This window comes from Ciconia boyciana, chromosome 1, assembly GCF_034638445.1.
Source record: "Ciconia boyciana chromosome 1, ASM3463844v1, whole genome shotgun sequence".
NCBI classification, from domain to species: Eukaryota; Metazoa; Chordata; class Aves; order Ciconiiformes; family Ciconiidae; genus Ciconia; species Ciconia boyciana.
In genome coordinates, this window is record NC_132934.1 from 123,074,649 (window position 1) to 123,098,871 (window position 24,223).

A 24,223-nucleotide genomic window follows, 5' to 3' on the forward strand; every position below is an offset into this window, starting at 1 on the left:
TTGTATGAAGCCTGTCAGCAGTTGCTACATTGCCAAAAATGTTAACGAAAGGCACTGGCTCACTGTGTGCATGCCTGGTGGGTTTTGTGGTTGATAATTCCAGCCAGCCAGAGCATATGCTTGTTAATAGGAGTTCTTCTTAAGGGCTACTTTTTTTTTTCTTTTTTTTTTTTTTTAAAAATTTCCCACACAGAGCTTCATCTCCAGAGGACTGGTGAGGTGTCACTGGGCTGGAGCAGATTAAAAGATTCTCTCTCTCTCCCCCCCCCCCCCTCTTTCTTTCTTGTTCCTACTCTCAGCTGGATCAAACTGTTCTGTGAGCAATATTTTGACAGGCAGCTGCCAGCCTCATGGTAGTCATGAAGAATTCAACTTTAAATGAATAAACAAAATAATCTGCAGTTAAAGGGAACAGATGTGTAGAGTTTGGGGTTTTATTTATTTATTCTTTTGCTCTTTCCTGCTCGAAGGCACTTATTCCTCTGAGCTGAGCTGTGCTCTGGCATGCCAGGACTCCTGATGAGGTGCCCGCCTGCTGAGCAGAGACCTGGCACGGCAGCTCACCCTGGCTGGGGATCCCTGGAGAGTCGCCTGTCTCCACAGCCACTTCCTCTGCTTCTCCAGTCCATCAGTTTCTGGGCACGCTTCTCGCGTGAGCTGATGCCAGGAGTCCAGAAGACCTTCCTGGGGTGCTTCACCCTATGTAGAAACAGTCAATGAATTTCCCTGGAAAGGACGGTTGTTATCTGGCCAGCCCTGTTGCCTGGTTCAGTAGATCAGAAACCAACACAGAGCTGGATTTTTCTCATGATTCTGATAAGAGAATTCAATAACGTATCTCAAATAAGAGAGCAACCTTCTGTGCTGCAGATAGTGCCCGATAGATATGGAAATATGAGCATACATACGGAAAACCAAAGAAAGGGCTTTAAAAGACCAGGTTTATGACAGGACTTCTGGTACTTTGCTGACACAGAGTTTAATGTCACTGGTGGTTTATCAAACTGATCTGAGCTGGGTAATAAGGTTTCCAATAAGGTGATAAAGATACTTTGTGTTTGCCTTGTGTTTATAAAAGCAGCTACAGTGCTTTGGCAATAGTTCAGACATTTTACACCTTGACCTCTTTTTAGTTATCTTGACTGGAGTAGTGATATATTTTAGAAGTTAGGTAAAATAATAATGGTAAGTCTGATGAAAGAGATGAATCAAGAGGAATAGAATTGCCTCTAGTCCAGCATGATGCTGTAGAAAAGAAGTTTTTGCAAGCAAACCTGATTTTGTTTCAAAACTATACACTCAGCCTCGTAAGAGGGATGACATGTGATGACATCTGGCAGAAGAAATTAAGAAGGAAATGTTAGCACTCATCCTCTGTCCACATTATGGCTGCATTAGTGTTGCTTCTTACTGACACATTCTTAAAAGTTTTCTGGTCTCAACTGAAAGACATTTTGTCATTTTTTCCTCTTTCCAATTTTTTTAAGGGCAGACTATTTTTGTGCAACAGCTATGAAAGTGTAGTCTGGCAGTTTATGTGCAATCCTATTCAAAAATAGCAAATGGCTTCTGTTGACTTATGATGTCTACTGGGGTGAATGCTGCAAAGAAGTAGATTTTCCAGTCCAGCAAGTGAAAGGAGAGAAGGTCTCTGCATGCTGGAGACGTGAGTTCAAGTACCAAGTCACCTACAGTTTTGTGTGACCCTGAGCGTGTGACTTCTGTATCCAAGTTTTCCAATTATAAAATGGCCGCAAGCAGCACTTCTTGAAATCACAGGAAAACAAATTAGGGTTTTATTACTAAACTGTTGGGACCTATTTTGGGCAAGTTGGAAGGTCAGCCTAAGTCTCTGTTGATATAAGAGCATCTATCTCTACATAGCAATTTTCTGTGCCAGACTAAAATGGGAGACAGGCTCTTTCCTAACAAAGTACTTGAGTTTGTGATTAACAGTAAGGTCATGAGTAGTTCCCAAGGACTTGCATTTTGCAGCATGGGGCATTGGTTCGGATACACTACTTATGCTTATTAGTGGTGCTGATAACGCATAAAGTGTTGGAAGCATTTTTCTTGTGTTGGAAGATAATTGTACAAATTGACACGACAGATAAGTGTGTCTTGAAAGATGAATGAGACAGAGACTACTGGTCTGTGGCCTGTAATTCCCTGGGCTGCCAGATGCAGAGGAGATCGCCTCAAGGAACATGTGGGGTGCCTTTTATAATCCTCAGATGGGGACCAGTTTACAATGATTTCATCCCTTATCATCCAATGAATGTGGTGAGGATCCTAATGCCACATCACATCATTGAGAGGAAGAGTCCCAAGAGCCTAACTAAATTCTATGGTGTGTGTGCGGGTCCTCTCCCTGCGGAGTTGGGCTGTACTCAATTATTCTTTAGAGCAGTTTCTCTTGCCCTGGAAAAGAGAAGTTAGAGATATTACCCTCATGGGGTAACGTGAATTTTTGTGCATATTTAGTACAAACATGAAAAGGATTCTCTTTGTAATTTGGAGAGGCAACTAATACAATTTCTTTGACATAGCACGAGGGGCTATTGAGAAAAGTGTTTGGAGTCAGGGTTGTTGAAGTGGAAAAAGGGAATGCATTTTTGAGCAAAAGAGGTATTTCAGCTCTCATAGGTGAAAAGATTTAATTAATGAATTTGACTACAGGATGGATGGATTCAGACCATTAAGTAGCAACACATGTTCTCTCTCGGGGCTTTCCATCTGTGGTTTACCAGCCATGCCACAACGAAAGCCTTTCGCTTTTCTGTGAAAGTGAGTCCATTTCTTAGAGCCTTCCCACAAAGCTGCATCAAGCGGTGCTTTCCTGTGCATGCGTTTAAGTTGCTTGGGACATGCAGTTCATGTGAGCCACTATCTTTAACGAAGGGAAACAGAGGGATGCCGGTGCCCAAGTGCAACACTGACCTGGGACAGTGCAATGAGCTGGTTTCAGTTCTGGAAGCAGGAGGTGTTGTACCTTTGCTAGGCGTTGTTAAGTTGGGTGAGAAAAGGATGTATCAGCCTTGCCTTAGTGCTGCCTTCAGGCTACCGTGTGGCTTTCATTGAGTTTGTTCAAGGTGTTTTGTTGTGCAAGCCAAAATAGAGCAAAGCCTGTCAAGTCTCTGTGTTGCATCGGTCTCTCCTCACCTGAGGGCTTTGGAAAGGAGTGCTCATATGCCCTGAGGGATGCGGCTGAAAGGAAAACTGCCACTTTGGGGGCAATGGTTTGGAGTGACTTGTCTTTATGTGCTGATAGATTTAGCCAAACATCCAGAAGAATGAATGGATTTTATTTAAAATATAAACATGGTATGTGATGACAAAAACCTCTATTGTTACAAAATTCCCAAGTCCTTTGAATGCTAACAAAGAAGTTGCCACCTAGGATTTACTTGCCTCCAAAAAATAGCTGGAAACCTACACCAATTGAAAGTACGGATTTTGCAAGAATAAGCTGTTGCATTTAGATGTATTCAGTACGCACTGTGAAGTAGCGCAGAAGTAAATAATCCAGTCTAAATTACCTTAACAACATATTGCGAAACAACTGCTAGGTCACTTCTTGCATCTCTAAACTGTTATAGCTTCTTGCAGTTGCAGAATACAGAGGTGGAAAACTGTTTTTAGAAAAGGCTTCTGTCAGTTACAGCAGCACCAAAGAGGCTGTGCAAAACAACTTTATGTGATAGATAGCGAGGAAACGTCTGCAGGACTTCTTACTGAACCACTAGGAAATGGTTACCCTCGCATCCTCACAGATGTTGTTCACGTTTTTAAGGTGTCTGCAAGCTTGCATGCTTTCTTCAAGCAAATTCCCTTTAGGGTTTACTGAAGACTAGATATGCACTCAGAAAATATCTAACGCCTAGATTAATAGACATGAGAGAAGACAAGGAAAGGCTGACATTTAAAGTAACTTATGGCACCTCAGTAATCTTATCTGAGAAACACAGAGCTAAATGCCCTACCTGATAGGGTATGTTACAGTTGTACATTGGAAAGTGACAGAGGACAAAAGTGAAATTAATAAATAAACCAGTATTTTTCACACACATCATTCAAGATTAGCAAATATGCAATATACTCTTTTTTGACATGAATAGATAAAATGTCTTTAAAAACCCACAATTGTACAGTCACTTACAATCTAAACAGGAGACAGGAGCTTAATTATTTAGTTGCAGCTTTGTTTATTTTTTAAAAAAACAAACAAAAAACCAAAACCAACAACTTCCCTATCCTGTTCAAATTGGTGAGTAAGCCTAGATTGCATCAAGTGAGGTCTAAGCTGCCCCTTCTCTTAAATGCCATGGAGGCTGAGCCTGCACAGCCCTCCCACAAGAAAGACACTAGTGCAGTGGTGGTGCACAGCTACCCAACTCTGAGCCTCCTTGGTGGTATTGCTTCAACAAAAGCTAATTGTGCTATTGCCAAACGGTTCTGGATTCCGTGTGATGGGAGAACAGGACAACAAAATTTATTTTCACTTGGCTGGGATTTGAAAGCTGATCATGATATGAAAAATCAATGTCCTGTCTCACAGTTGACACTGGAGTGCCTCCCCTACGCAGAGCTAGGACAAACAAGGTTGAGACTTAATCTCAAAAATGGTAGAATTTTAGTCTAGCAACTGGTGCAGGAGAAACCAGGTGTTTCCAGGGCTCAGTTTAAAATCATCATCTCCACCCCTCTGTGACAAGACAGGGAAAACTGCCCCACCTAGGCAAGAGAGCTAATATTAGATTCCTCCTCCTTCAAAACGTCATACCATCAGCAAGGTTTACTGCTCTGCTATTTTCAACCAGTTGCTCTTGGCTGACTCAGGGCTGAACCACTGAGGCACAGGCACTGGCACAAGGAAAGTGCCATTCTTGGCTTTCTGGGCATTCATGGACAACACAGTGATATAGTCAGCACTTTTTTTTTTTTTTTTTTTTTTTTTTTGGGTGGAGGGATGGGGCACAAGGAGAGATTAAGTTTAAAATCCTCCCTGGAAGCTGCAGAGGAGTGCTTAGATAAAGACCAGCTGAACCAAGCAGAACTCGACCACAGTTTTTGTTCCATCCTGAAAAGGGTAAGTCCAGGTAACCCAATACTAACATAGCAGAGAGCACTATTTTTAATCTGTCAGATTTCCACAGCCTGTTCTTTCACACAGTACGCACTGGCTTCTGTCAAAAGTGGAAGTCCCCTTTTTCGGTGGAATATTCGGTAAAAAACAAAATGTTGATATCAAGTGCATTTAAAGAATGCACATTCCCTTAAGCTAGCACATTCAGTGCTTAACCCTGTCATAGCAACTCCCATTTCTGGAGGACTGGGTCAAAATGTTCTACCTCGTTCTGGACACAACACACAGCTGGTGAAACCAGACAAGGAAAGGATCTACTGTAGAGAGAGAAAAGTGGAAGAGGTCACAAATCTCACTTTGCAAAGAGTCCTTCAGTTTTGGGTGGTGTGTTTTTTTTTTTGTTTTAGCTGCCGTTCTTCACATTTAGTGGTCATCATCAGGGTAAGGAGAAGCAGCAAGAACTTCCCGTGCTCCTGAAACGCGGTGGCTTCTGCTACTAACAAAGTCCTCGATGGTGATGATGAGAGACTGGGCCCTCACCAGCTTTCAGTGCTCTGGTACAGAGTAGCTAAGTCCCAATGCTTATGGCTTTCCCCAGTGCAGGAGCTCAAAACACTGAGAGACTATCATAGAGGACTGTCCAAAGTGGTTAGCTGGTGTCGTGACACAACTGTTGTGTGGACACAGCCAGTGGCTGGAACAGAAATCCAGCGGATTTGGCTGTCTCTTGTGTTGGAGAAGCTTTTTTTGCCATCTCTCTTGGCACACTCTGCAGAAATCTCACTTGTATTACAAGCAATGCTGCCACTGAGAAAGGGGGTGATGCTTCTCTTGACACATCTCCAGTTGCCCAAATTGTTGGCAGACTTTCCATTTAGACAGGTGCTGTAAAAACAAAACAACTTCTTTTCAGAAAAAAATCCCCCAGAAATAATAATGTCCTAGAGTTGTTTTTCTTACATAACCAGTGGAACAAGCTGCAAAGCTATGGAAAAGATGTATTCATGCTGCTGAGAGAGAATCAGCTGGGGTGAAGCCCTGCCTCGATACCCAAGACACTGAGGGCCCTCTGCCCTTGTGCAAAAGACTGCAAGTGCCTCTCCTCCTGCAAAAAGTGCTCTCCTGCTAACATCCCCCTCCCTTGTGAAGGGATGTCAGTGTTGCCTTTGGTTTGTTTTAAGCTACTTCAGAGAACAAGATGCACAAAACTTATCTGTGGCCAAGGGAAAGCAGCTCCCTGAGGCTCCTCTACAGGCAGTGAAGGGATCACTTCAGAAAGCAATTCAGAATTGCTCCAGCTCTGAGTTTCTCCTCAGTGGATCATCCTGCCCCACTGATTGTAATGGGTGGCTGGAGAGACTAACCCCACCGGGATGAAGTTACTCTTCTTCACAACCTGCCTTCCCCATAGTTTCCAAAACCTTTTTCTTTGTAACAGCTAGTCTCAGTAGGCTCTTTTTGTTTTTGCAGTATTCAGGATTCCCACCCCCCATGAAACAACCTGACCTTCTTTATAAAGTGAAACCCATAGATGCAGAAACATATTTAAATCAACACTGAAAAGCAAAATGCCGTGGCAGAGTGTCCCTGGGGGTGTGACCTCCACAGTGCCTTCCTCCCCATCTACCACGCATGATTCGCTTGAAAATCTCAAATGATCATTGAATTAAGCTAGACTTTCTCCAAGAGCCCATCTTTTTGCCCTAAGGCAATTTCTAAATAATTCTTGACAGATACTGGTTTCCTCTTTTGTTAAGAAAAAAACAGAACAGCAAGAAACATGGACTGACAGAGACTTTGACAACCTGCACAAACTCTCTGCCTTGGTGCTCAACTACCATTAACTCTTAGAAAGGCCTTTTTTCCTAACGTGTAGCTTAAATATCCTTTGTTTACGCCTGTTGTGTCTCAAGTGCTGTGTCCGCTGGGTTAGGATATTAAGTAACTTGTCCCATCCTCTTTAAGGACTCCTTGAAGAGGGTTGTTATTGTGTCCTTAATCAGCCTTGCTATCTCCAGCCTAAACAAACATAACCAATCTTTCATCAGAGATTACATTCTCTAGATCGTTCTAATTTCTCTGGTATTGGTCCAAGTTACCTTCAAATTGGGCTGCCCAAAAGATACTGCCTTCCATGCCTTCCATGGCTCTCTTGGCAGAAAACAGCCCTCGGAGGTGGGACAGTTTCTGATAGCAGCGAACCACCAAAGCTGCTGTCCCACCTCTTCTCCCACAAATGGTGCAGACATGCCAAGGAAAAGACAGTTTCTGGAAGGCAAGCATCTTTGTTTTGTTGTTAATGAACAAATCACGCTACAGCAGCCTTCAACATGAGAGAAATATTTACTCCTGTTTATGTCAGAGAGGCTTTTCTACTTACAAGCTAATTCCAGGGATCTAATAAAATAGGGCCTAGTATAAGTAAGTCTGGAGAAGAAAAAGCTGACCTTAATGAACTGCTTATGTTATGTTAATGCAGCTCACAGGAACGGAAGGACAAAATGCCTCTTCATCTTAAGGAGAAAATTCATCCTCCTTTCTACATTATGCTCTACAGGAAACAGTGTAATGCCTGTCTGATGTTCAGCAAACACAAATGTTGTGGATCAGGCTGGGGTTGTGTGATGGGTCTGGAAGATAACTGGCCATTGACCCAGTTTGTATGACCACTAAAGAAGTTCTAGAAAAAAATTTTTTCATTTAAGGGTTATTTTGCTTCTGCTTGATATTATAAATTTGGTACATTCACAGCATCTGCTAGGGCAAACTATGCTTTCACTATTACAGTTTTGGTAGGACCACAGTATTTTCTGCCTGTTTTGCAGAGATAAGCAGGCAACAGTCATTTGCTTCAGTAGAAACTACCAAATGAGATATAAAATACGCATATATTTCATCCTCTCTGTACTCTTGCAAGTCCCTGGTGCTGAGTTTGCTTTTCCAAATTTGTCTTGGATTTTTTTGACCTGTTTTTATTTTTCCTCCACTGTAAATAATAAATGAATTTGTAAACCAGCTGGCCTGCAATACTGCATTCTCATTTATAAAATATATGAACACGTTGAAGGTCTAAACTGCATTTTTTTTTTCTCTAGGAAAGGAGAGTGCTTAGTACTTTTTAAATTGGGTGTATATATGCTCAGGTTCGTAGATATGAGGCATATGATGTTGCTGTATCCCAGCTAAAGACCTTCTAGGATATGGTGCCTAAAAAGGCAGAGAACAACCATTTGGTGATGGGCACTGACATGATATGAAGTGATAAATAGTCAGTGTTGTCCAGACTTGAAAAATCAGCATTTAAAACAGATTTTCCAAGTTTGGCTCTGCTTGGCTTATAGCATAATCTACCTGTCTTGATGGCAACAGTAGCTGCAGCACAGTTGTAGAACAGGAGGGGAGGGTGGCTTCAGCCTGTACGCTTTGTGTCCCCTGTTGATTTGTCATGTCCTTTGGCCTGAACTATTGAAGGAACTTCTGGGACCTGAGACTCTCAGGCTGCCTTTGGCAATGCTTACAGAGCCCAAGGAAAGGGCTGAGAGAAGAAGTAGGGCTACTGCTTTACATGCTTGAATTTGTAACATCCAGGAAGTCTGATCTAAAGGCTTTGTGCTGAACTTGAGTACTGAAGCTATGAAGTTAAGTCACTCTTGAGACAAATACATATTTTTAATACTTACAGTTGAGTCCTCCTTTGTCTTCATTTGGTTGGACATCTGTTGAAACAAATGCACTATTTTAAGCATGTAGGACAGGTAAGTATAGTCTTTAGCCAAACAGGATTAATATTAAGCAACATCCACCAAAGCTGAGGGTTCAATGTGCTAAATGCTCTTTGGCTAGCAAAATGCAGTCCGTACTCTATTTGCTTACAATCTAGGTCACCATTTCAGCAAGGATAGATTTTGGGCTTGAAGCAACAGCCCTGCTCCATGTTTTGGGACAGAATCCTGCACCACTCTTGGGTCGTTTCTGAAGGAAGGACATGGCTCCTAGCACAGCTGCTGCAGATGCTGGGCAAGATCACTACCCTGCTTTCTCCTGGTCTTTTCTGAAGCACCTGGGCTTGCTAGCCATGAGGAAGAGGGCCTGGACTGAAAATGTGGTTTGTCCTTGTCTATGAAAAGTGTGGTTGCCCCTGCTCCATTTTCTTAGATGTTCACTTTCATATACCTGCAAAGTTGGCTTATAGAAGTACTCAGATACATCAGCAGAGTGAGTCTGGTTCACAAGATGTCTTTCAGAGCTACCTTTTGTTCTGTCTTGCCAAGCACTGAAGAGTCCTGTGTGTGGGCAAATGCGGCGATACAAGGGTACGCATGTATCATGTGAAGTAACAGTGAGATATGCTTTATTTCTAACTTGTGGAAAGCTGCTGGATCCCAGTGGGATCTTGAACCCTTAATTACCCAGCCAGTGATTCTAAAGCTCTCAGGATTGATTTATCCTCTGATTTCTGCTTTGGATTGTGCTAAGCAGAGACAGCTACTGACTGCAGTCCTGTTCCACAGAGGAGCATCCCCTCCATTTGTCCAGACACAGCCTGCAGGGATCACAGCTCAGAAACCAGGGCCTGAACAGGCACAAAGTCTGAGTTGCTCTCATGTCCAGCAGTTAACTCCTCTGAGGCTCAGATGCATTAGCAGAAAACCATAAAGAATAACATGTTCTGGGGCACTATATGTCCTCCCTAGGGAACCCCAGGATTTTGATAACAGCATGATTTCCTGCTGTTGAGTGCAGAGAACTTACTCGTACCTTCTAGCAATGCGCTGGATGACACTAAATATTTTGGCAAATGAAAAACAATTCTTCAGATTGGGTCATGCAAATGAAGGGCCTCATTACCTGTGTAGGACACTAGTTTAGAGGATCTCCGTCTCCACAGCCAGCAGGTTAAAACAGCTAGAAGACCTATCAGGATGACAATGGAAACGATGCCAGCTGCTTGAGCACCTCGTCCATTTTTTTCCAGGTTTTTGTGACTTTCTGTGCTAGAACCATTGTTTTGCTTCTGCTGTGTGTCTACAATAAAATAGAAAAAGGATGTAATAAGGTATAAATTTTCACATTTCATACCAGGCAAATATTTGACCACATTTTATACGCGCAAAAAAAATCTGAAGGACTAAATATTTGTGCTATTCATATCACTGTGATTCTGGTGGTATTTCTTCTGAGCAAGGCACGTCTCCAGCTTACACTGTCTAATAATACAATGCCGGTTTATTCCTCCCTGTCATCATACTGCCTGCATCCGTCTTTCTTCCTTTTTGTTCTTCTTTCCTGCCAGCTTTGGGAGACTGTATGTTTGAGCCTTGTAGCTAGACTCAGTTTAAAATAAATCTATACAGAATCTATAATGTAAATCTGATGGTATTCAGAAAAGTGGGTGAAAACCTGTTTCCCTGAAGTGAGTGACGAATTTCCACTGATTGCTGCAAACGGAAGGTTTCAAATCACATCTCTTACTCTTTCAAGTGTGGTAGTGCTTTTAGAAACCAACAAAAAATAAGATGATGAAGGTCTTTTCCCCCCTGAATACAATATGACAGAATGCCATTAGGAAACTAATGACAAGGTTACTTAGATTTCTTGTAATTTGGGATAACAGCAAGGGTATGCTATCATACAAACACGCTACTGTGCAATTTTTCCTTGTGCACAGTTTTTGTTCCTGGAAATAGTTTAATCTATATCCCCTGGGTATGTTTGTGGGATCAGAGTTGTTAAGTCCAGAGTACGCGATTCCTTGGTGTGTTCAGGTAGACTAACTGTGGGTATCCAGCTACAGTTACGCAAACAATCGAACCTCCTTGCACCAGGGTGCAGAAACCCCAAGAGAAAGGTGTGGTGGGAGGCAGGACCAGGAACAGCAATGAGACTGAACAGCCACCTCCACAAAGGCTCTCCCACTCCAGATAGCTTCTCTACGCAGCTGTTTGGAAATCATGAAATTCACTATTGCTACTATAGCTATAACGTTTTTATAGCTTTTTTTAAAATAGCTTTCTGTTTTTGTGAAGAGTTGAGTGGCTAAATACTTGTTTTTACTATTGATTACTCATATCAGCAATAAATAGCTTCTTATACTTGTTGCTATTAGGTGTATTGTTCTACTAGGCTAATATTACCTGTTTGCTACAGGCCTACTTTAAGTAGTGCACTGTGTTAAATTGAGTTTTGGAGACTGAAAGCAGAACTTTGAAACTAGGCAGAGTAAAAAGCAAATATGAGTGCTGCAAAGCAGTCAGGTAGGGTTCAGGAATCATGGATCTACTGTATGGTGTCCCCTGAAAAATAACCTGACTCCCCAAGTAATTGTGTTCCCGAGGAACCGAATGGTAAAGCCCAGTGACTGCCTTGGACACAAGAACTTCTCAGTGCCGTTGTCATAACATGCTTGATGGGGTGTTTGCTTCAGCGTGGAAGAAGTCAGAAGTAAACATGAAGTCCATGGCTAAGTATAACTAGCTTAAAACAAAAACTGCACTCTTCTTGGCACTTTTGGGAACTACTGAAATAATGTGTACCTCTCGTTAATCGTATCTACAGACAGACACACTGGTTGATATATCTGCTATCTAGAAAACATGAAGTATCATGAAGGGACTTACAGTTGGCTGACAGATTTTCCCGCAGTATTTTATTTTCTACGGAGCACTCTATTTGCATGTTAGAAGTGGCTTTAACCTTCAGCGTGCTAAAAACACTGTAAGTGCCATCGGCGTGGGGGGTGATCTTTAGCTCTGATGGAGGCAGATGGCTGTTGTCCGTTTTATTTATCCAATAAACATTGGGCTCTGGGTATCCATTGCCGGACCTGCAGCTGAAAGTCACCTCCTCTCCAGTGCTGTTGCTGTTTCTTAACGGTCCACTGAGTATTGGTTGGCTATAACTAGCTGGAGAGCAAGAGAAAAAGAAATAGTCATCAACATGTTGAAACGTACTGAAAAGACAAGATTTTGATGTGGGTTCTGAAGCAGAAGTTCTGGCTTTCACACGACCCTCATGACTTGAAAGGGAAACACCTGCAGGTTTGGTATGTAAGCCAGAGAGTGGAGAGAATTACTGGAAGGGCAGAAGGCTGAAGCCAAACCCCAAACAAGAAAGCAACTTCTTAAGCCGCTGTCACGCAGTCATGTGCAAGAACCCTTATACTAATGAAAACCAAGATGAAGAAAAAACACCACACTGGATAAATCAGCTGTTACAGGTGTTCTCCCAGTTTTCAATTCCTTATCTGTAACATTTAAATTAAGCAGACTTCATTTCAGCGAAGGGCTGAAGTACGTTTCAAAGTTAAGGGTACGCTTAAATGTAATATTGAAATGGCACGAATTTGAAAAGCTGGAATGAGAATTTGGGCAAATATGTGCAAGTGATACAAGTTCTTACCTGCTAAACTGAGAACCACTTCTGCCTGGTGAATCACTCTGGTATATTCAGTTTTCTGCAGTACTACACATTTGTACGTACGTTCATCACTCTGGCTGACGTTTAGTAGTAGCAGAGAAAAATCGCCATTTTCCAATCTATCCCAGAATAACTGAGTCCTGTTTTTAAAGTGAATACACTGTTCACTTTCATTGTCTTGACCAGAGATCAGTGCATGTACAACTGAACACTCTTCTTGATCATCAGCTATTTGCCAATATACTCGTAGATTTTTTAAGTGCAATTCTCTTCCTCGATAAATGCAACTCAGTGTAGCGTTGTCTCCAAGTTTACTGACGATGATCTTCTCCTCCAGTGCCATAACTACAAGATTAAAAGAGAGAGATAAAAAAGGGAGGTTATGTGGCAAAAATGTCATTCTTTTTGAGTATGTTCTACCACATGTGGACTCCAGTATTAGTATTTATAACAGCCAGATGAGTGTGCTCACTTAATAGTGATTCCTACCTCCTGACTTGCCGGTGGCTAATTCTCTCTGTGTCTGTTTGTCTGTACATTTTCCAAATGGACCTTTTACAATATAAAGCCTTCTGCTTATTTCTTTCTCTGGTCTAAGCATTCCCAGCCCCATGGATACCTGCATGTTTCACTTTGCCTACTGACTGGGACTGACTGCAGACACATATTCAAGTCCTAATGCTTTAATAATCACTTTTTTAAAATTAAGGAAAATGGTAAATCACCTGGTAAAACACCAGGTAAATCACAAGACGTGGAAACACCACGTCTTGAAAGAGTGAAAGAGTGCTACCATTATTTTGAGACCCAAAAAAATTAAAAAGGGGAGTGTCCTGGTTTCCGCTGGGATAGAGTTGATTTTCTTCCTAGTAGCTGGTATGGTGCTGTGTTTTGGATTTAGGATGAGAATAATGTTGATAAGACACTGATGTTTGAGTTGTTGCTAAGTGGTGCTTACACTAGTCAAGGACTTTTCAGCTTCCCATGCCCTGCCAGCAAGAAGCTGGGAGGGGGCACAGCCAGGACAGCTGGCCCAAGCTGGCCAAAGGACTATTCCATACCATATGGCGTCATGCTCAGTATAGAAACTGGGGGGAGTTGGCCAGGGGGCAGCGATCGCTGCTCAAGGACGGGCTGGGCATTGGTCAGAGGGTGGTGAGCGGTTGCAGCACTTGGGTTTTTTTTCTTGGGGTTTCTTCCTCTCTCTCTCTCTCTCTCGTTATTTTCCTTTTCATTGCAATTTATTATTAGTATTATTTTATTTCAATTATTCAATTATTTTATTTCTGTTATTTCAATTAAACTGTTCTTATCTCAACCCGCGAGTTTTCTTACTTTTGCTCTTCAGATTCTCTCCCCCATCCCACCAGAGGGACAGGGTGAGTGAGCGGCTGACGGGGGCTAAACCACGACAGGGAGTAAAAACAGTGTTTCTCAAAGTGGTCATGTCATAGCAATGACATTTTATTGCTACCATCGGTGTCAACCTCTCAACAAATATACCCAGCTGGCAAACCAGCATGCCCAGATACCTCCACTGACACATTCATTAGACATCTACAACCTCTCACAGCCACTTGAGGTAGGCCAGCACAGTATCTGGCTTTCAGGGCACTTTTCCTGGCCTCCAGACATGAGAAAGGCAACCTCACCTCCTGCTGTGCAATGAGAAGGTGTGAGCTGGTGGACGAGCGATGCAGAAGGTGCAGATCAGCTATTCTGAGAGGACCAGGGCAGCTCTGACTGCAGCCTCCCTGCTGGGAGGGATGATGCATCACCTCTCCTCCACACCAGCAGCCGAAACCTCTCTGGTGCAACTGGTTGCTGAGACCAAAGCAGTGTGCACGTTGTAAATGTCAGAATGGGGGGCTGGAGGGGTCAGGCATGGGGTTGGATGGGAGAGATTACAGCTGGGTGAAGGGATTATGCAGGTGGGTGAATTAGGGAAAGAGAGATGACAAGAGTGAGGGTTTGGAAATGTGGAAACAGCGCATGGTGAGGTGGGAGGGAGGCAGGAATATTAAAGGGGGACATGTCTTTGTGTTAGTGCACTGGACTCAGAAATAGCTCATCTACACACCTGAGCTGGGCACCCTGGCTTAAAAATACCTCTGAAGCAAACGCAGTACTTGCAGGAAGGAAGGCAGCATGTTCTCCAGGCCCTTATCCTCTGCTGGGTGAGACAAGAAGTAACGGGCTTGAACTGCAACAAGGATGCTGCAGCCCAGAATCTGGGAAACCCCTCCTAGCAGGAGGCAAAGTGACACTCTAGAAAGCATTGCCTGGGAAGATGGGGGTACCTCCATCGCTGGCGTTATTTAGGAACGGGCCAGCTGGCCTCTATTGAAACTGAATCTAGTACAGTTTGGCCTGATTGTGGGGCCTGGGACTTTACTTGAGGACTTCGTTGAGGTCCTTCTCAGTGATTAAGCAAGAACAGAGGAGAGACAACTCTGAAAACGTTTAAGTATCACCAAGTGATGTCCTTTAACCTTGCTTTTGTTTTGAAAGGGATTTTTGGAACTGTAGTAAAACACTTGCTAATATTGGGTACTTGATAGAGTGATGTATAATTCTAGTCATAATACGAGCATGGACTTTATCCAGGCATGTTAGATCTGCTTATCAACAGACCTTATTACCCCACTTCTAAGGCCTTTTGTTGGCAGAGATAAATAGGCAGGAATGTCTGTAAAGCAAGCAAAGCAATCTATGCAAGAGCATCCATAAGGTCCTTTGCTATTCTCTGTACTGAAACTGATAGAAACTAATTTTTTCTTTTTTCCATGATGCATGTCACACTGAGGAATTCTTAAGTGTCTTGCTGAAAACATGCAGATGTTTATACTGTACATATTACAAATACTCTGTGTATTTGGCCAAACACATTAAGGGAGGGCAGCTTCGTTTTTAACTGAAGTGTTCTGAACTTACCAGCTCTCAGGATATGAAGGAGCAGTAACAGAAATCCATAGCTAAAATAAAAAAGCAAACAAGAGTGTTACATGATAGACTTTAGCATCTCTGTTGTTTACATAAGCAATAAACCTAATATTGATTGTTTCAGTATAGTAGCAGAAGTGAGTAAATTAGGTACTGCTGCTACGTAATGTCCCATTAAGTATTTGCATTTTTGACAGCTGCAAAACTTCTGCTCAAACGACATAACTCTGTGGGTGGGTGGCCAAGGCCACGAATAGCAGTAAACCGCACTAATATTGGAATCAGAGCAGAAGGCATGAAGCTGGTGTTGTGCCTGTCTTGTGAAAAATGAACCATATAGACTTACTGGACAAATAGGCCCTGGAGGATATCTGGATCACTGGGAAGGAGCACGGCTGCACAGGCCTAAATCTAGGTCAAAGCCCTGCATCCCACCATTTTGCTGAAACTCAATGAGTTATGGTTTTATCCAGTTAAAGGACAACAAGCAGCTGACCATGCTGCCCACTGTTTTGTGCACTCAGTAAAAATGTGTAAACAGGAAACGTGCTGATAGCAGGGAGCTGTGCAAAGGTTTTGCTGGAAAGAATTTGCTGTGTTTGATTACTCTGGAGGGGCAAATCTAAGCAGGAGTTTCCCAAGGGAGTTACTCCCGCTGGATGGCATAGGAAAACCCAGTTTAACCTATCTATGAAGTCCAGGTGATTTAACTCTTATCGCATAAGGCTTTAAAAAAAGATAAATGTGCAGCACTTTCCTAAGAGGTACTTTAAAATAGCCTTTCGCTGCCATGCCTAACTATGCATTGTGCTCTCCTTCCTCCAGACCACTGTAGGAAAGGAAAGGAAGACACTGGCAAGGTTTTGGAATGGGAGCTGTGTGGCTGCAGTTGCCCACCTTGATATTGCTCCGGGTGCGATAAGGTTGCAAAGCTGAGCCAACGAGCAGAGGGACACGAGCACCTGCTCATCCCCAGTTTCCCCAGCTCGCTCTTGCAAGTGAGCGGGACTGTGAGGCCACACTACCTGGGTGCAGCTGGTTCCCTTTCCCAGTTGTTAACCCTCAGCCAGGTCCAACACTGAGCCAAGGGCTGGGGCAATGGGGACAGCTGCCCCCAGCAGCCCATATCCACCCAGGAGCCAACTCCAGGGTCTCCCACCCAGACTGCTCGCCTTCTTCCCTCCATACCAACCCTGCCCTGCCTGACCCTCCTCCCTCCAAGCCTAACCGAAGCCTACTCCCCCAGCAGCCATTTCTCACCTCGCTTTTCCCCATCAGCTGTGCTTTACACCGTCCCCTCTCTCTTCCAGGTCTCCAGCCCTTTCCCCACAGCTCCTGCCCCTTTATCCCAGCCGAGCACCAGGATTTGTCCGCCACCTCCCAGGCACAGCATCGCTTCTGCCTGGCTTTACTCCTACTTGCTGCCTGAGCACAACTGGGGTCTCCTCTGTTGCGGAGGAGGGTCTCTAATTCCCACCTGCCCCCAAGAAAATTATGATCTTCCCAGACATATTTGGCTTCCCACGGAGAAAGCAGAGGACACTCCTGACACAAAATCTACCTCCACTTGAAGCCCCATCTCCAGAGAATGAGATGGGGAAAGTTTAGGGAAGAGTCAGTCTGAATTGTATTACTTTTAAATGAAGAAAACACTTTCTTTGCCTTTTCTGTGTCCTTGGAAATAGTTTCATAGATGAGGTTTCAAAAGTTTAAGTGGGTGACCAGCGTGGAACATTTCTGCTCTCATACTTATTTTAGTAAATCTGCAGTCAGCCTGAAAGTGAGTCTCCCAAGTAAGCGTGCCTAAACGCTCCAGGGAGGCAGCTCTGCTCTGTTCTGTCTCTGGCAGTGACTTTTGGTGGCTTTTGCACGTGGTCTTGTATTGTATTTCTGTTGTATTTGTACACTGTGCAGGAGCCATCACTTTTGTGCCAGGCTTGTAGAGGTCTGTCTTGACAAGCTCACCTTAATGTAGTTCTTAATCCTTCTTAATCCCATGGCTGTGCTTGTTTTATTGTTCCCCACCCAAGTTAGAAACTGTGGATATAGTCAGTCATTTGAATTAAACGGAGAACAACAATTGACTGATCTTTATGGGACTTTTCAGGGAATTTCCCATGGCAGGTGTTTGCTGATGCCAACAAACATTTAGCTAGTCAGCCAGAACTGATTCTCTAATGTATGTATACAAAGCATGCCTTGATTTCTTATTTTAATGAATGATGCCACAGTTAAGATCGGACAGATCTAGAGATGCTCATCCTCTTACTTGGAGGAGGCTGCAGCTGTGGCAGTGCGGGGGCAGTGTCAGCCCACCACGTTCCCCTGGAATCGCTTTAATGCCAAGCTCCTGTTGGAAAAAGGGAGAAACGCTCTTGCCTGCAGAGAAACCTCCCTTTTGCCGCGTATGTACGCTCAGCTCCTGTGTCCATCACACTGGCAGTACGCTCCACCAAGCGCAGGTGTAACTGCATTAGTTTCTTAGGTTCTCTCTCTCCTTTATTTATTTGTTATAAAACATTTTAAATTTTTAAAAGTTTTTTTCCTTTCTCAATTCTTTCCCACACCTTCCCCTTCTACACATTTTTTAAAATGTCATGTGAAACGGGAGAAAGTTGCGCTTCCTCTTTCATACATTCTCGTTTGGGGAGATTATTCTTCCTAGCAGCATCTCAACTTTTTCATGCACTATTTATTTTGGAGTCATGGGACATTGCTGTTCAGGCACAGACTGGCCAGACAAAAGGGGTCCCGCTACTTGCCATAATAACTTTGGGGCTTTTGCTCTGCTGGAAAGATTTGCTTTATGCCCTAACCTTGTAGCAACATCGCTCTTCTCGCATCAGCGGGTGCCCTAAATAGGTTCTCTCTCAAGCTTTTCTAACACCTACCGTAAAGCAGCACTAAACTGGGCAATAAAACCCGGTGGGCCTGCTTGCCTTCTCCCATCATTCACGTTCGGGCCAAAAGGCTCCTTAAAATGCCAATTAATTGCCTGCAGTCTTCCACGGGGTGGGTGACAAACTACGGACGGGTAGGGCCTCTGCGTGGGCAGACCCCCTGCGTGGGCAGACCCCCTATGCCAGGCGCAGCCCAGCCGCGCAGGCTGCATCGCAAACCCCGGCTCCCCGGCGGCTACGGGCACCCGGGAGAGCTGCTGGCCCCAGCCGCGCAGCCAGCACCGCGTCCGTGCCGGCAGGCAGCGGGGAGCAGCTGCCGGGCCGGTCTAACGCCGCAACCCGCTGTCCGGGGGTCGGGAGGGGACCCCGCGCTCCGCCTCGCCCCAGTCTCCGTTCAAGAAGCCCGCCCCCGCCAGAACTTTTCCTGCCCGCTGCATTGCAATGAAACTCGGATTTTTCGAGGGGGGGGTGTATCTCGCTGCCCCCGAGCAAGCAGCCCGCCAGCGCCCCGGCAAACAGCCGGCTTATGCCCCCCGTGCCCAGCCGCAGGCGTGCGGGGCGGCAGCTCCCCCGGGCCGCCACTCACCCTTGCGGCTCCATCGTGGGAGGCGGGCGGCTGCCCGAGCCGTGCCGTGCCGTGCCGTGCCGTGCCGTGCTGTGCCACGGCCAGCCGACGGCTGCCCGCTTTAGGCCATTCCCCTTTCCCTACCACGCCTCCTCCCGCCGGGGATTTCCGCCTTCCGTGCGCACCCGGAGCCGGTGCGCGGCCAGTGCTGCTACCGGGGCACGGTGCAAACGGGGCGCCTTGCGACCGGCACCCGGACCGCCGGCAAAGCCCTTCCCTGGGCTTGAGGGCCGGCCCCTTGTCCCGCTTCGGCCCCGCACGCCGGGCGCTGCGGTCCGAGAGAGCCCGGCCCCGGCCCCGCGGCGTGGAGGGTCTCAGGCACTCGCCCGTCCCCGCTGAGCCCGTTCCAAAGCCTCGCCGGGCCGCTTGGCAGGAGCTCCCGACCCCCGCAAAGCCGTCGCCCCCCGCGGGGAGGGTGCCTGTGCCCCTTCAGGCGGGGCGCCCCTCACCGCCGGCTCTGGGCGCTGCTGGGGAGGACCCGGGGAGCCAGGGCTGGGCACCGGCTTTTGTGATAGCAGCGTCTTGTTGGCCCTGCGAGGTGGTGGAGACCGGTCCCACGGCCCCGCTCGGCCTGTGCGAGGGAGTGGGCAAGGTACCGGAGTCCGGCTGCGGGCACGGGTCTTTGCAAAGCCTGCCAGGGAGCCAGGGGGTCTCTTGCTGAGTTGTGTTTCCAAATACATTTCAGAAGACGTTAGGTTCACGATTGCATAAATAGTAAATAACCCTAAATGTGATTTGATACGATGCGTGACCGCACCTGAAGATGTAGAAGATAAAAGTTCTGACAGAAACGTGTTGATAAGGGGTGTTGGAGCAGTAGTCGGCTATTTGAAAGCTGTGGTTCACGTTCACCAGCAGTTTTCTTTCTGGCTCCACATCAGATGTTGTGTTTGGCTTGTTTATTGTCAGGCACATCAACCCAGCTGGGACTCCTTCACCAACATGAATATTTGTGACACACACCACAAAGCTGTCACTGCCACGCTGCGAACAAACGCCACAGTGACAGCCGTTAAAAAAGATTGCCACATCAATATTTTGCTTGGTCTTGGTTCTGAGTCACCCTGGGAATGCCAAGTACTTTGTCCATGATGAACAAGAAACTCCAGAGTTGTGCAAGACCTGCAGGTCTCGGTGCTGTTTCCACTGCCAGCCAGCAGCAAGAAGGGGGGTTCTCACTTTCGAGTCTTAAAGCTGACATTACTTCAGCCTCTTCATGTATCGCTGGTACGCTGCAAGTCGGTGATCGGTGTGGGAGGGTAGATAGAAATTTACATTAAATTTAAAGGAAGATAAACAGTCCTATGGAATTACGGTTGAATCAGAACATATTGGCAGCAGCCAATTCACGTCTCTCGCTGGAATATTGCCTGATGGAATATCCTAGTTTGGGAACTACTCTTTTGATATTTTAATAACAAATATTTGTGTCCTGTTTTAATAACAGACATTTGGTGAACAGGGATGCACATGGAATCAGTTCTTCGTGGCTAAAAGCTTCCTGACTTTAAATGCTTGTGGCTTAACTTTATAGGTGACTTTTTAGAGTTCTGGATATAAATATGTTCTTTCTAAAATGCATAGTTTGGATGCACTCTTCTGATGTTCTTTGCAATGGTTTCTATCATGCTCTTTTCATGCACGATGAATAAGAACAGCCTATTACTATGCATGCATACCAGTTTTGGTGGAAAGGAATTTCAGAATAAGGAAGAAAGACGAATGTGTCTCCATAGCCAGGAGACTCTTTGGGATTTGGAAAGGTCAGGTGCAAACCTCTTCTCTGGCTGCACCAGGCTTTGGAATCTGTGTTGCCTGAAATGCCTGATGAGTTTTTAATCTATAAGGCAACTTTGTCTTCTATTTCCCTTCCAAATGGTGTTTCATTAAGGCTCAGCCTTAGGTGGTTGCCCCTACCTGCAGAATTCCCCAGAGGGCTTGAAATATAAGGATATTCTTCTGCCAGTGACTGCATTCCTACGGCACACACTGAACAACCCTGCAGTTAATAAAAGCAGGCTTTCACTGCTAAATCACTGCCATTAGATATAAGATGGGGAGTGCTCCCCCATTTCTTTCCAAACAACAAAAAAAGGAGAAGCAGCTGCAGTGGAGGATCATTGCAGCTGATGTGGTTCCTTCTGTTTACACTGAACAGCAATATGTTTTTATTCTTTTAGATACAGATTTGTTAATATGTTGCTTACTAGCAATAAGTCGAGGTATTTGGCCTAGGGTCAAAATACAGACCTCAGTTACGTGATCTTTTTCCTACAAGTATTACACCAAAGATAAGATAAATGACAACAGCCAAGGATGTTTGAAAAGCCTATGCGAAAAGTTTTCATCAAAGATGTAGCTCCTCATCCCTACTACCATATGCTTATAGAAAAAATTGGGCAGGAAAGCACCTCTGAAGGTTATCTGGTGCAACCTCCACTGCAAAGAAGGGCCAACTTCAAAGTATTATCAAAGCTACTACTAAGATGCGGTTCAAAGTTACTACTGCTGCTTCCACATGGCTCTGAAAGTTATGATAAGACTTCCTTTTTATCAAAGAATACGATGACTTTTTATTAGCAGTTGTCTTCATTTCCTAAGGTCCAGTTTTAGTAATGCAAAAATGTATATTTATTTGCTTTCTTTTGTTAAAAAAGCTACAATATAGGATAGTCACAAGGCAAATCACATGCCAAGCTGTCTGATTGGGCTTCTAAAATTGCAATGCTTATGACAGGAAAGATGGATCTCAGCTTCAGAAAATCGAGATGTTTGATGTTAAAGTGCAAAACCCATTCCAGTTGTAGCACATAGGTGCAGTCTTAGGTAGCTGCTGCACTCTCCGTTTGAGACATAGAAGTGGCACAAAGACGATCCATTTGGTCCCTCCTCCTGTGTGCATGTGTGCTTGTGTGTCTCAGTGTGAGAGAGAGGCAGAGACAGCTGAGCTCCTAAAGTAGAGTATTTGTAAAAAACCCTCACTGTTGACAGTTAATTTGTCCTCTCTTATGTGTGTCTGCACCACTTGATGTAATTAAATTAAGGCATTTAAGGCTGTCAGAAGAAGAAACTACCTCCTGTGGCTTGTGCGTGGCAAATATGTTGCTTATGGACTTTGAAACTAGAAACATTGGGAAGAATTGGGAAAAAAAAGAGGAGGAAACCAATATTCTAATTTTTCCAGGCTGTGAGACAGAGGAGTGATCTACACACCAGAGAGCTAGGGAGCTGATTATTTTCAAATGGGTATCAGACAAAGAGAACAGGCGTATCTGCAAAACACACATCTTCAGTGCCAAGCTCGTTAATGCAATTACTGAGAATCCAGAGAGACTGACTAGACTTTGTGAAACAGACACATACCTCTCTCTACATATGTAGAAGAAAAGAAAATTTCACACAAATTTAACACCTTTGGGGACAACTGAAAAATGGGTGACACGACTGTATGTGATGTGGAGGACTTGGACCGTTTTTGGAGTAGGACAGCCACGAAAGAAATGCACATAAAATTAGTAGCAGAGGATAATGAATGCTGAAAAGTTTTTAAGGTGGCTAGACCATGTCACCCATTTGGAAAGCAGATGCCTGTGTCATTAGCAGCAGGCACAGTGACACGGTAACAAAACCAAAAGAGAGGTATGATCACCGGTCGGTTCCCTGCACTGACCTTCTCCCCTTCATGCACAAACATGCCAAGACAAATCAGGAGGCAGTAAGATAACATCCAAACTTAAGAGACAAATAAGTTTGCATCAAACAACGGAGACACAGTTAAAGAAAACACATTAAACAGGAGTACCTAGAGTAGGGACTACTCAAACTTTCATGTACCATGTTTTAAACAGGTACATTGCCTAGATGATCAAAACGATCCAGCTTATGCACTGCATGCAACTGGAGAATAACTTTAACTATAAAAACCTTGAAATGATATTATATATGCTAGGTTTGGGGGGCTTACCCCAGAATTTTCACAGACCTGCAGCTATTTTCACAGGACCAGAAGAAGTATTTGGAAAACCAACAGCTGACCTCAAGCCTATTGGTCTTCATCTTAAGCCAGAAACAATAGGTAGCACCCAGCGACAGCTTCACTGGCATTAGCTTGACAGTATTCATTCACTATAAGGGGAGAAATCAGTGCTAAATTCAGGTACAATAGAAATGTCAGAATCTACAGGACCATGGAATATATGTTTTCAGCAAATAAATTTTGGGATAGAAAGCTTTAAAATCATCATGTTAAAAATGTAAATGGTGAAGACTATGCAAAAATTAGCTAGCATGTATTTCCTAATAACGTTTTTAGTGCACAGGTTCTCTACCAAAAATCTAATCACACTCTCCATGACTGCAGCACTACTAGTACATGAGATGATTGCCAGGAAAAGGGTCAAAAGCAGAGAAGCACTCTGATGCATCACATATCAGAGTGTAATTAAAAGGGTGGAAAATACCTGCAAATGAGATTGCAGTGGAGGAAAAAAAGTAAATGCTGATCATCGATCTTCAACATAAAGCAATCAAGTGAAAGTACTACAGTGTGGGTTCTCCATCATGTTTGGCTGGTGCACTAAACACCTAAACTAACACCTAACCAAACAACCGCAAAGCAATTTGTTTGCCAATGATACCTCACCTGCACAGAAAATATAGCAGAAGAAGGAGCAGAAATTAATAGAAAGACTAAAAGGAGTCATAGAGCAAGTAAGATAGTCTGATATTAGAAAAAGGAGGCAAAAGGCATAATCCAAATAATGTAAAGTGGAGGAGCAATCAAAAATACCCTTACAAAATGGACTGAACGCTGTTCTAAGGATCATAATCCTCCTTTCTTCTTGGTAATCATTAAGTAATGCTTCAAGCAGCAGATCACTGCTGCTGTAGAAGAGCAGTCCATATTAAGCATACTGATGCCAGACGAGCAAAATCATACTCAAATGGAATAGGGATCGTGTGGCCCTCTTGTTCTTCGGTAAATGTATGATGGTAATACATCGGTAAATGTATGATGGTGCTATGACATTTGAAATATACCAAATCCTTATGGAATGGTCTCCACAAATCTCTGGCTTTTGCACTGTGGAGATTTCAGTGTATGACACTAAAGCTAGTAAAGTATGACTTGCAGCTGAGAAAAAGGTCAAGAGAAAAATCACAGTAGCTCCGGCCACTTGTGCAATTTTATGTATGGGTAAAGAACAAAAGAAGGTATGAGGCGTGAATGATTTTACAACACTTTTCCAACAC

At 44.2% G+C, this 24,223-nt stretch overlaps 1 protein-coding gene across 2 annotated transcripts; it reads right to left on the reverse strand.

The window, feature by feature from the left end:
- Positions 1-441: 441 nt before the first annotated feature.
- ICOSLG (inducible T cell costimulator ligand) lies at positions 442-19,001 on the reverse strand. 2 transcript variants are annotated; one of them, XM_072847678.1, is made up of 7 exons: positions 18,932-19,001; positions 15,437-15,477; positions 12,485-12,847; positions 11,704-11,988; positions 9,935-10,111; positions 8,767-8,802; positions 442-699 (listed from the first exon to the last, which is right to left on the reverse strand). In XM_072847678.1, exons 1-7 carry the CDS (start codon positions 18,943-18,945, stop codon positions 695-697), a joined length of 921 nt encoding a protein of 306 aa, XP_072703779.1. In that variant the 5' UTR covers positions 18,946-19,001; the 3' UTR covers positions 442-694. The 2 variants fall into 2 exon arrangements, with proteins under 2 accessions (XP_072703779.1, XP_072703771.1); XM_072847670.1 differs by lacking the exon at positions 442-699 and adding an exon at positions 3,105-5,971.
- Positions 19,002-24,223: the final 5,222 nt, after the last annotated feature.

Bases quoted from the DNA above. Each gene is read 5' to 3' on its own strand.
- ICOSLG (XM_072847670.1), bottom strand. The intron at 12,848-15,436 runs GTAAGTTCAGAA...TTAATCTTGTAG, and splicing joins CCTTCATATCCTGAGAGCTG to TTATGGCACTGGAGGAGAAG. The intron at 10,112-11,703 runs GTAAGTCCCTTC...ATTTTATTGTAG, and splicing joins GGAAAATCTGTCAGCCAACT to ACACACAGCAGAAGCAAAAC.